Source organism: Phodopus roborovskii, unplaced genomic scaffold (genome assembly GCF_943737965.1).
Source record: "Phodopus roborovskii unplaced genomic scaffold, PHOROB, whole genome shotgun sequence".
Taxonomy (NCBI): domain Eukaryota; kingdom Metazoa; phylum Chordata; class Mammalia; order Rodentia; family Cricetidae; genus Phodopus; species Phodopus roborovskii.
The window spans coordinates 1326103-1339346 of record NW_026126566.1 but is presented as its reverse complement, the minus strand read 5'-3'; the positions used below and the strand labels follow the sequence as shown (position 1 = coordinate 1339346).

The following is a 13244-nucleotide window of genomic DNA, read 5'->3' as shown; positions in this document are numbered from 1 at the left end:
GAACTGCAGGCCACCAAGGCACTCCGGGGCCGTGACTAATGCTTGCTACAGTGAAAGTAAAGGTGTTGAAAACCAACGTGGAAGCTACCTCTTCTATGGGGATAAAATAAGTATAGTTTCCTTGCAAGATCAAATCCCCTGAATTGAAAATTTGCCATAACATAGGCACAACTATACAAAGGATGTTTTAGGAAAAAAATTTGGTGTAGACCCGTTGTAAACAAAAAAACTGGAAATAACTAAAAATGCTCAAATAATGGCTAAGTCCAGTATTTCCATAACTAAAAATGCTCAATTAATGGCTAAGTCCAGCATTTCCATATTTTGATGCAGAACACAACTATTAGCTTTAGTTTGTATGATGTGTATGAAGGGACAGATTTATCTGTTATAGATACTGAGCCCCAGCTTTTGCCACACACAGTTTAAAGCTTAAGCATTCAAATGACTAGCAGTGTAACTACCAACTACAAATAATTCTTACTTCCAAAGAAACAAAGACATGCAGGAAAAAAGTAAGAAAAGGGGACTTAATTTTAACACAGTCCTCCTCCATCAGCTGTGAGTACCTCATACAACATCATTACCTGTATGCTTCCCTCCGTATCAAGAACTTCAGCAACAGGAACTGACTGGATGAACTGCATGAAGCCTACACAGAAAGAAACACACAGTAGTAAGCATTGCGCTGGGCACAGTCCTGGTCCATCAGGAAGATCTGGTACACTGCATTAAGCATCCCACTGGATAACCTCAGGCACCTGTCAGGAGGTCTGACACACCACATTCATTTGTTCCATTCTTGTGGGCTGGTTGAGTATGCTGTGCATACCTTCCCCCTTACTGGTCTTTGTATTCCATCCCTAGAGCAAGAAGATCAGCGGCCACTGTGCTAACTTGACTCTGGTCACAGAACTACTGAGCAACTGCTTTCGATTAGTTTGATTCATCTGTATGTTTCCCTAGGAGAATTTCTACCAGTTAACATGAGGAACACAAAGCAACAGACCTTATTCCTCAAACCAAGCATCCTTCCTTAACTTTAAAACAGTGCAAATTTAAAACTCATTCTAAGAAATTTGAAGCTCTGTCCACTCATTCCATCTCCTATCATGTCCTGAAAACAAGAGAAAGGGGTGTACAAATTCTTTAGATCAGAAAAGAAACTATAAGGGAACAAAATGCAAAATAGTGAGAGTAAGAAGAGGGCCAGTCAACCTGGGACACGTGAAAAAACTAAGTGAAGAAGACGGCGCATTTCTGGATTCACCATATATGACCTGGATTTGGTGACCCTGAGAGTCTAAGAACTTGTGGGCCAAGGGTATCCATGCAGAGTACAAATATGGAAGAAAAACAAACCAAAAACCACCTACATTCACCCACTTCAACAAGCATTTATCAGTTTTCTATCCTGTAGTATAAACTATATCATACGTGGAAAAAAAAAAAGATGTTTATCCCCACGTGGAAAAAAAAGATGTTTATCCCCAACCATACATACAGTTTAAAGCTAAGATTTTACTGGAATAAACATCACAAATGAAAGGGCACCATGGAATCAAGGAGGGAGACGTAAGTGACACAAGAATCAAAAGTCACAACACCTTAAAGCCCTGAGACAGAAAGAGCATCAGAGAAACCCGAGGAGTCTACCACAACAAAGACTATGAAGTGGGGGGGGGGGGGGAGAGGTAGCAAAGGGACAGCTGGACACAGCTATAGGGGTCTGTCAGCAAATCACAACTCAGTTAGGTGGCTTCCTCTTTGTCTTTGTCCCAAGAGCAAATAAAGCTAGAAATATGCTTATTCAGGGAAGCAAAAAGGCACACAAAAAAAGCACAACTGTACTTTCTGAGAGATCGTTCTAAGGAGAAAACGAGAAGAGGGTGCCATCACCTACCAGACCTGCTAGTGGAAATGGAGGGGTAAAACACATAGGAGGTGCTGATCTCCATAACTCACAGTGAGCATCAGTCAGTCTCAAGCTATCCGCTATCACGAAGACTTACAGTGCACACAGCATGTGTGTATACAAAGGTGTACACATGCATACATATGAAAATATTGTAAAGTACAGCAGACAATACACTTGCTGAATGGGTCTTGTAAGCCAAGTGCGGTTCAAGGCCTTTCTGGGCCACCAAAATTCTCAAAAGGACTATGCAAGCATATACAAGAAAATACTGGAAGGACAGTCAGTCAGACGGCAGAGATGTGTTATTTTGCTGTGAAAAGTAAAACCAGGAGGAGGAGGAGAAACAGGGAAGGGAAGAGGTGGGGAGAGGAAGAAGCAAATGAGAAACAAAGAGAAGAGGAGGAAGAAAGGAAGAGGACCGGAAACTGAAGGCAGTGACCATGATGTAAGATGAACTCACCGTGTTTTGTGCTAGTGGCTAACACCTTGTAAGGTGTCAATTTCAAATCCAGATTTTCTTTCCGTAGCAGCTTTTGATTGAAAAATAAAACACATTAAATGAATGTAAAAGACTGGAGGCAGGCTCATGGACACATATCACAGCAGTCATACAAGAGGAAATCTTACAGGTAACACATTACCTAACTCTCAGAGTCAAAATGTTTGGGTGACAACCCACGTTTTCACCTATTTTGACTATGTCATGCACTGTCAATAAACATCACTGCTCCAATGCTTCATGCTGACCTTCCGGGACACAAACTGCCATAGAAGGCAGAAGCAAAGACAAAGGGGACCCGTGTTTCTCTACAAGCCAGAGTAGACTGCTAACTCTGTAACCATGAGAACTTCAGAAAAGCATTACATGGAACATCTCACTTGCCATCTCACTTGCCACGAGAGCCACTTTGAAGTGACGAAAATAAGCTTGTTTAAGGTGAAGTGGAGATTACTAAGCTTCTTAGCCTTGTAAGTAAATGACACAAATACTTCTATATCTGTGAACAAGATAAAAACGTTCCTAAAAGACACAATGTCCCCACCAGCACAGACTCATGCTCACCTTGTCCATGAGAGAGATGATCTGAAGAATAAGCTGATCTTGACGCAAGTCGTCTCCATGCTTGAAAATGACTGGGTATTTGCCTCCATCTTCTGTCTTAAAGAACAGCTGTGCAGGCATAAGAGCGCTCTGCAAAAGAAAGACACGGCCTGAAGACAGGGATGGAAACTAGTGAATAAACATCTACTACACACACGAGGAAATGCTGACACTCTGCTAAAAGCACAGAGGCACAGGGCCTTAGAATTGACCCACAAAGAAACACACAGTGCCAGGCAAGGACCACAAGCAAGGCAACAGTCAGGAGGCTATATGGTAGAAAGATCAGTTTTAGAATCAGACCAGAATGGGCAGGAATGCAACCAAGTAGCTGCAGAGTGACCGTACAGACTCTTTAAGTTGTTCCTCCTACCCCTCTACTAAGACAATAGGAATCCTCAGGCCTCAAGCCTGACAGATTCTGGCTATTTGTTCATCATATTGTTTTGGTGTCAGAGACCTACTGGAGTAAGAATGCTATTCAAAACTGTACAAGGTCAAAGTCAAGAATGCTAGTTTTTATTGTTGCTGATTTTATGTATATAGTGCTCTGCCTCATGCCAGAAGAGGGCACCAGACCTCATTAGAGATGATTGTGAACCACCATGTGATTGCTGGGAACTGAACTCAGGACCTGTGGAAGAGTAGCCTGTGCTCTAAACCGAGCCATATCTCCAGCCCCCGAGAATGCTAGTTGTTAATGCCTTTTAAATAGCATTAAATCTGTATCCTTGAGGCTCAAAAATCCATCTGGAAATTGATATTATAAATATCTATGAATCTTGCCGTAAAACTTCTAATACGGTTAGTTTTATGCTTAAATCAGCATGAGTGAAAACTTAAACAGAAGAATCAACACCTCCCATCAAAGACACCCCAAGATCATCACAATGGAGACAACCGGTCACAACACCATTCTGAGAGAGACTATGGTTCTTTGTTACTGATAGGAAAAATATATAGAATGAAAATTTGGAGAAATTTATAACACAAATGAGTCCAATATAATCTATGAAGTATGCAATCCAAGTTAACATAAAACGAATCAGAGGAAGAACAGACAAGTGGACAAGCAAACAGCAAAATGACAGTAACAGAAGGAGCGGCGGACATAGAGCTCTTCTATGAAAACCCAACTTTGCAGTATGCTTGAAAACCACCTACAAAAAGAAAAGGGGAAGGGGGAAGCCCCCGCTCAAATCACTTCTGAGAAGCTGTATAATAGAAACGCTGGACTGACAATCTGGACTTCAAACTTTCCTCATTTCGGGCATGCTGGTATGAGCCATTGAATTGTCTTTGTAAATTAACTGGAGCTGACGCCATAACAGCAAAGGACCCAGAGCCATCTTCCAAAGGAACCATCTTCCAAAGGGCAGAAGAGGGGGCAGAGGACCTCAGCTGTGCTCCTCATATGCTGAAAGAACACACGACACCTACAGCAGGCAGAGGGCTCTCACTGCACACATGGCACCTATCCCAAAGCCTGAGGTGGTCTACATTCCACCAAATCCAGCTTTGCCTACCTGGATGAGGTCTACAAAATACTCTAAAAATCTTGGAAAAAGAAGCTCTTATCCTTTTCAGCTGAATAGAGTTTTTAAAAAATACAACAGGAATCCTAAAGCCAGATGCAAAACCGTCAACACATGCTTAGTACTGGGCCAGTCTAAGGAACAGTCATCACTTTCCTGATCCATGGAATGGATGACCCAAATGATCTGGAGTAGCTGAGAGTAATGTAACTTCCTCTCACCACTAAGCCCAAACTACAACTCATCATTTTCAAGGGGGCATACACATATCAGAATGAAGGGGGAGGAGAACTAACAGGACTGGATATTTGCATTAGAAATATGTGCTGTGACTTCTACCAGCATTACCATGTGCACAGAAGATAATGTTCTAATATACTGTAACTGAGGAGAACATGTGTCTGGAATCCAGCCAACATCTGTGGTAAACACATGCCACCAGCTGTTATTCTGAGGCTCTTGTTCTGCCTTAAATTGACTCTTCCACCCTGCCCAAAAGAAATTCCAAAGATAGCTTCCTAACACACTGCTCCTGGCTGTTTCTTCAAAACAGGGACACTGGATTTTACCTGTAGTTTTGTTCCAAATGAATGCAGTTCCCACCCAGCGATTTCTCATGTCTTGTGTTTCTGTATTTCAGCCCCACAGCAGAATGTAACAATAAAGCAATGGGGACTATACCAGTATTTTCCAACTGTAGGTTATAAAACCAGTATTTTTAAGTTGCAGATTGTAAATTATTAACACATTTCAAAACCAATTAAATTAGCTGAGACAGATGTTTAAAACTTAAGGCAACTAAGAGGTGATTGTTGTAGGTCACTGGCAGAGCACCTGCCCACCATGCTGCTTAACACAGTGATGCCTGTTCAGGAGACTCAAACTACAAGGCCACTATGGGAAATTCAGCAAAACCCAGACTTAAATAAAAAAGAAAAAAAAAAATTGCAAAACCCTTAAAGCATTTTCAAACAATGACTTCTACCAGTATTGCTATGTTGTGTGTTGAAGCTCTTTGCAGCTGTGTGAGCTCAGCAGGACAGGATGCCCTGCCACACCTCTAGAAAGCTCCTGTTTGCCTCAGATGGTCTCTTCTACCATGTTCTAGGAGCTCTTTCTTACCTGATAAGAGAGGAGGTCAGTGAAGCTTACGCCTGTGTGATCCTAGAATCACAAAACTTTAACCACAATGTCTCACAGATCCTGTATGGTACCTGGTAAACTTGATTCTATCTGTACAGTCAATAGCTAGTGAAAAAGAACATTTTGCACACTGCAAAGAGTAAAGACAACTGCTACTTAAAAATGTAACCAAAGTAATATAAAGTACAAATTAATGAGTGTTGTGTTACATTTAAAAGAAAAAGTTGTAAATGGGCTTCATATCTAGTCATCTGAACTTATAAACTGAATATATAATGCAAGCCCTAAAATCCATCTTTAAAAAGTACTCTATATGGATTAAATAGTAACTGTGGCTCTGAGTACTGTTCAAAGAAGTAAATATTAAAAAAAAATAAAGTTTCGGAGACAAAAAGATGATGTTATTTTCACTAGAAATGTCTCTATAATTGTAACACAAAAGATCTTAAAATATAATAATAGCAGGCTTTTGTTAAAACACTTGCTGCTTTTGCAGAGGACCCAGGTTCTATTCTCAGTGCCCATGTGGTAGTTAACAACTATCCGTACCTCAAGTCCCAGAGGATTCAATACCCTTTTCTGACCTGAGGGCAACAGGTATACAGGCAGTACACATATACATACATGTAGGCAAAACACTCATATAGATAAAACACACACACACACACAAAAAAAAAAAAAAAAAACAATTCAAAAACAAACCACAGGAATATGAATAATAAAACATAGATATGGAAATAATAAAACAGCATCTTTTAATCTAACATTTACCAAGTGAAATGAGGTTTCTCCCCGAAATGTCCTTACTTTCCAAGGTGGTGATTCTACTTGGATTCTAAACACTGGGTTACTGTTGTACACAGTGACAGCCCATCAGACTTACCTTAAACAGTGTGGCTGTCTCTGGTATGATTCCTCTTATTTTCACCTGTGGCTCTAATGGCAATGGGATCAGCTCCACATCTGACAAATTCATTTTCTCATTATCTCCAAGCAATGCTTGAAGTCTCTCATTCTAGAACATTTAGAAAGGAGTAATGAGGAGGAAATGAAAAAACAGTTCACAAGCAGATAATGAAGGCTTAAAAGTGATTCTAGTAATGTTGTTTGCAAAGTACATAAAAGTATCTGAAAACTACAGCAACAAAGGCCTGCCTTCAAGCCAAGAAGCTCCCAGAAGCTACATTGACAAACCATATTGTTTTGGTAGTCATTTGGACAACCCTCACCCTTTCTAGTGCCTGGTCCTGGGTTTTTGTTTATCTGAATAATGAACTGTCAGTCCAGGTTACCTAATTTCCTTTAAGACACACACACACATATGCATGTATGAGCATGTTTATGTAAATACGTGTATACACGTATTTTATACATGCAATATTATATACTGTATATAACTTTAGGTAAATATAAAAGAATAGGTTCCTTGAGGCTTTACCAAATAACCCTGGTGATCTTTGTCCCTATTGCTGGAGACATCACACACTTAGGACCCCTAACTTGCCTTGAGCTGAAGCTGATCTCTTTCCTGAGGTCTGGCTTTCATGTACCAGGAAACACTATGCAAGCTGCCAAGATAGAGAAGCAATTAAACAGTCCTACCCAGATGTGACACTTAGGAACCATGAACCAGTATGGGATGAGGCACACATAGGTTCAAAAAGCTCCATTCACATACTGGCTACCACCAGCAGTGGTCATCAACCTGACTTAAAGCCCACTCCACAGTGTGGCTGTGATACTGGAAACCTAGTACCATGCCTGGTACTGGAAACCTAGACATCTTTCTGTGGCTAGTGAGGTCATGGACCCTAGAAAGGAATCTACTATCTCCACTTTGCCAGGTCAGCTTAATTCCTTATGACATTCTAAATCTTCTTATACCCACAGGTAAGTGGTATCACCTCTCATCAACGCCCCCATGTTCTGGGAACTCATTCAGCCAATAGTCTTTAAGGTACCAGTCCCTTTGGGCACAGAATCTTGGGTACTACTGCTGGACTGGTAGGCAAGTTCTCTCTCTTGGGTGGTGGTGGCGGATGTGGTCGCAGCAGCTTCTAGCTCTTTGGGCATAAGACTTCAGTGGTCCTCTACCTTATTTGTTATTCATGAGTGACTTACAAATAAATACCTGATGTCCCTTTACCTGTGCTTTTGTGTATAATCCATTATACCTCCCTTTCTAGCAAATAGAGGCCATCACAGAAAATCACGAGTGAACACAATGCAGGGATTGTATCCAGTCCCAATGGATACAGCTACATCACAGTTTTTGCATCTTTGGGACTGGGGTAAAAGACTGCAAGAGCCAATATCGGGTGTTGAACAGGGTCCAGGAATGGAGTTTTGTAACGAAAATTTTTAGGATTTGGGGGGGGGGGAACCTCCAAAAAAATAAATAAATAAGAGAGGAGATTTGTAAGCTCAGTTTCTTCAAAAGACAGAATTGTTTTTGGAATGTGTTCACATGACCCTCTGACATGTAATGGGTAGAAGTATTTACTTCAGACTATTCACTATTGCCTGCTATAGCTAAGTCAATTACTCTTCTATGGAAAAACAATCTTTTTATTTTTCCACATGCGGTTTGTCCTTATGATGATTATATACAGTTTGGAAGCAAGGGATCCTGATTCATGTTACTTTCTTAACTCTCAGAGTATAAACAGTCTAAGGTTTTGAATAAGACTGCCTATTTCATGCGACTTTAGTCCAGCTCTTTTATCAGCTCCATACATCCAGGTCCCATTGCAGCTAAAGCGGTAACACCAGGAAGTCTGTTATGAAACAGCCTCTCCTAGAAATGGCTGAATAAACAAGACTGGAAAAATAGCAATATCAATGGGTATGTTAGCATGGAAAGGAAAAAAAAAAAAAAAAAAAAAAACTCACAAGGTCCCAGGCCTAGACAAAGAACTGCAGGCAATTACTGACTTCTGGGAGGACAATTAGCCTCTTAGGTATGAGTACCCTTATCGGTTGTACAATGCAGAGTGGTCACCCTGATACACATTACCAACACAAACAGACTCAGCAGGTTGTATGTATGTATGTATGTATGTATGCATGCATGCATGCATGCATGCATGTATATACATAATATCCATACACAGATATGTGTATATATAACAAGTATAATCAAAGAAAAGGGACTGGGAGGGACTAAGGAGAGGAAAGGGAAGCGGGAAGTGATATAATTCTATTACACTTAAAGACATTAAAATATATGAAAGATGTATACATGTATTTCACTCAAGCATGAAACATAAGGTATATATACAAGCAACATTCTCTTATAAATAATCCACTTTGTAATGGCAACTGCATGCCTTTAGGGTACCTCCTGATGAAAAGCTAGACTTCAAGACTGACAGGGAATGTATGTCTTACTGCAGCTGAGGAAGAACGAGGAATGTACATTCAATTTGAATTTAAAGGTTTAATTTCTTTCTCCGAAGGATTTAGGAAGCCAGAGAGAAGTGTAATTTCATTTGAAGCTTAATTTTGCATGATCAAATATTAGACAAGTATTCCATTATGCTACCCCAGTGCATCTTTTAATTTCAAGAGGAATATTTAATTAATTTGAAGGCAATCACTACCTACCTACTAGCCCTGATTCTGGGGACACACTAGGGACTACTTCTCACTCTGGGGACAGGCACAGTCTGTGGTAGTGGGCAAGTGGCATTAGGGATTTCTTTATTTCATCCTGATCTATGATTCTGGGGAACAAGAAAGAAAATGTCAACTTGATAAAAATGTGTTTTTGTTCAGCAAACTTTCTTCTCTAATCAGGTGAACAACTGTTCTGATTGTATCTGTTTAATTTGTTTTTATCTCTTGCCTTTTAAGTTTTGATTTGATTCTTCAACCTTTCCTGTCTTTTCTCTCATATATCTATGTTGTAGCGCTTGGCAAAGGCCACCAATAAACATCTGCCTGTTATCTTACAGGATTAGTAGTAGGAAGGAAGATACCATGTGACTCCTACATGCCATTAAAGTTACAGCCCAGAAAAAAAACAGTGTTTGCAGAGGAGATACCTCTGCAAGTTTCCCACTTAAGAGAAAGACAGCTGCTAACCAGAGAAGACACAGAGGCAGTGTGGCGCTGGCTCTGTCTTCATTTACTCAAAAATTTCATGTAAATGACTTTAGTCTCTAAACAACTAAGGTTCTAGCATGAGAGAAAGTAATGCAATATAGATGAAACTATGCTTGGGATAAACAGTTCCCAAACTTGGTAGTTGTGTGACACTGGACCCACTGATCCCTTAATCCTCTATGCCTTCCATTCTTCATAGTTAGGCAAACACCTAACTCATATTAGCATATGATAACCTCATATTAGCATATGGTAACATACAAACCACCTCATATTAGCATATGATAATCTACAAAACAATATCCCTATTATCATCAGTGCTTGGGGCTCCTGGAACTATAATTGCCCATAAGTTGTTCATATAAATCTAGGCGTAGTAGCTCATGTCTTTAAACCTAGTGCTTAGGAGGCTGAGGCAGGAGGAGAATTCAAGGCTTGTCTAAGCTACACAGCAAGTTAAGAAAGCAAACAGTGTGTGTACAGTATGCCAACCCAGCAAGACAACAGTCCAAACTCAGGATTTTAGGATGTGAAGCCACTTTTAGCAATAAACAGGAAGCGACGACTTACCTTTTTCTTGCGGTTTCCACTCTCCCGCTGTACTGCCTTCATCAGATGCACCAGCCGGTCCACAAAGGTCTGCTGTGCCGCCAGCAGGGAGCGCATGACTCTGACTGACTTGTCACCCTGAGTGAACAAAATAAGGAAAATCAGCCCTACTTTCACATCCCCTTCCTCTTCTAAAACTCAACTTCAAAATCAAGCGAGACTGAAAGAGACTACTTCTTTTGATTGAGAAGTACTGAGAAACCCGCTGTAGGGGAAGCACCACCAATTGCTTAGGACAGAAGATTATCTGGGTTCTGAACAATCATTAGTCAATCCTCAATATAAATGACCACATGGCACCCTAAAATGCTTCTACTTATTGAGTTAATAAAGATCCTGATCCCAAAACAGTTTTAAGAAGAAATCTATTTGAAAAAGAGAAATACCCAACTGTAGCATACATTTGTTAAGTAAAATGTTTGAAAAAACAGAAATCACCACATAGTAATTCCCAGTTCAAAAAATATTATGTAATGCATTTTCTCATTTCCCCTCCCAGCTACCTGGAAAGCGCAGCTCAGAAAATACTTAAAGCACAGGGGATGGATGCTTAGGCTCAGGGAGAGAGCAAGGCTGCGATGGGGTGAGAGCGAGGGCTCACCTCTTAGTGACAGCTATACACAAGCTTAGTCTAACAGTGTCTGACAAGCTGTAGTTCAGCGTTTCAAGAACCTGAGACAGGAAGCAGCAGATAAAGTGAAAACATGCCAGGAAACACTTCAACAGGAGAGCTGCAGAGTATCTGCAGCTGCTTAGCCCATGCGCCCTCTGCTGGCCTGACCTGGACACTGCTTTAGACAGCAAAAAAAAAAAAAAAAAAAAAAAAAAAAAAGGCCTGTAACATGATGTTGCTAAAGTGAGGTACAATATATACAAAAGAACTACAACTACCCAGTCTATATTAGAAGAGAGGACAGAAACGTAAACATAAAAGAGCAGGGAATTTACTTTTTGGTCCATGTAAGGTTTACTTAATAAAGATCAAAATTCTGGTGTAAGAGTCAGAGTAAATATTAGTCTTGTCCACTTTCCTATCTAATGATTCACCCATGCATTTCAAAAAAAGCAGCCACATAAACACTACAAAATGAATACTATGTTCCAGTAATTTATTTGTGAACACTGAACTTGGGATTTCCAATAGTTTTCATGCAGCGCAAATATCAATCTCTTTTATTTAAAAAAATAGGTTTCTTTTTTTATTTGTCTAGGTGTTTTGCCTACATGTAAGTCTGGTACAACAGGCACACATGGTGGCCACAGAAGACATTAGAGGGTAGGATGTCAGATCCCCTAGAACTAGGGTTATGGATGGTTTTAATCGTCATGTAGATACTGAGAATTGAACCCGGGTCCTATGGAAGAGCAGCCAGTGCTCTTTACCACTGAGCTATCTCCCAACTTGGCTCTTATACTTTTCTCTAGCTCTCAAGGTTACTGTAAGAAGAACCAGCCAGTTCTGGCCACCCCAGTTGAGTTCCTGAGTACCTTGAGCAAAGCTTGGCTGAATCTCCTCATGACGCTCAGGTACATCTCATGAGTCTTCGGATCTCTCTGCTGTGTGTCCTGGTCTTCACACTCCACAATCACATACCTTCAAAACACATTTAAGATGCTCATGTGATGAGAAATGAAACTCAGATTCATCTAATAAATATTTGTAACATTTCCTAAAATAGATTAACACACAGATAGAAGAGTTAAGTGGGAGTAAACAAGTTTTTTTTTTCTCCATCCCTTTAGAAGTCAACACAAGCAACAATATAAGTAGCCATCAATCACAATGATCAACAGGGCTAGCACCAATCTGCCTCATGTTTCCAACGTGATGCCATGGAAACACCCTCCACTACGTTACGAAATACCTGGAATATTACTAATGCCTTCCTTCCTCTGTCAATGAAGCTTGCACATACCAAGTAACTGTACAATAAACATATTACTTTCCCATCTCATACTTGGCACAGCAAAATGTATTCTTACTCTGAAAACCTCACTGGAGCTACCTTTTTCTCTGACATATTTTTGAAAGATGGCTAACAGTTCACATTGATTTTTATGTCTCCAATCCAATTTCCCATTTGTCAAAAACTATAAAATCTACAAAGTCTCTATTATAAAAGTTGTTTGAGATAGTTAACAAAACTTGCTTTCCTAAATCTAAATTCCTTGTATGATTATAAAAGTCACACATACAAAAATATGATAAATGAGAGGTAATTTAATAAATGTTTTAAAATGTTTTGATGGGGGGAAAAAAAACCATAATGTATAACATAGGTGTAGGAGGTTAAAAAGCAGAACCCTATGACACTTATATTGTTTAAATAACTGCTAAACTGTAAAGCAGCTTTAAATTTAAATCGCCTTCAAGTGAGCCATGATGAACACACATTTAGATTAACTTGCTTGCCTTATCCACAGTGACACATGGAGAGCAGGGGATGGTGGAGCAAGTCTAATTCCAGCACTTGGGAAGCACAGTTACTAGTGCTGGCCTGGGTTACCTGAGATCATGACCCAAAACAATGGAAACTGGGGGACTATAGATATTTCCCAGGGTGGTACATGTGGATGATTCGGGAGATAGCTGCCAAGTTAGAGTCCACATATTTATATTCATTCTCCCTCCCCGACCCTGCACCCCATCCTATGTGTGTGCATGTATGCGTGCGTGTGCATGTATGTGTACACAAATATGTACAGGAGCAAGTGTTAGTAGACATGCATGTATATGCATATATGCTCCTATGAGTGTATACATAAGTGTGTATGTGCATGCATATATGCGTGTATGTGTGTGTGTGTGTGTATAGGTACGTTCAGGAGC

The 13244-nt window shown here is 40.2% G+C and overlaps 1 protein-coding gene across 1 annotated transcript in view; it reads right to left on the bottom strand.

Annotated features, from left to right (window-relative positions):
* The window catches only part of Pik3c3 (phosphatidylinositol 3-kinase catalytic subunit type 3), a 76139-nt gene that overhangs the window by 21906 nt on the left and 40989 nt on the right, over positions 1 to 13244 (bottom strand). The window contains exons 14-19 of the mRNA XM_051202278.1: positions 11903 to 12008; positions 10376 to 10492; positions 6582 to 6713; positions 2982 to 3110; positions 2379 to 2448; positions 588 to 652 (exon numbers count right to left, since the gene is read on the bottom strand). Of these exons, the coding sequence (XP_051058235.1) occupies positions 588 to 652; positions 2379 to 2448; positions 2982 to 3110; positions 6582 to 6713; positions 10376 to 10492; positions 11903 to 12008 (619 nt within the window). The remainder of the gene's footprint in view (positions 1 to 587; positions 653 to 2378; positions 2449 to 2981; positions 3111 to 6581; positions 6714 to 10375; positions 10493 to 11902; positions 12009 to 13244) is intronic.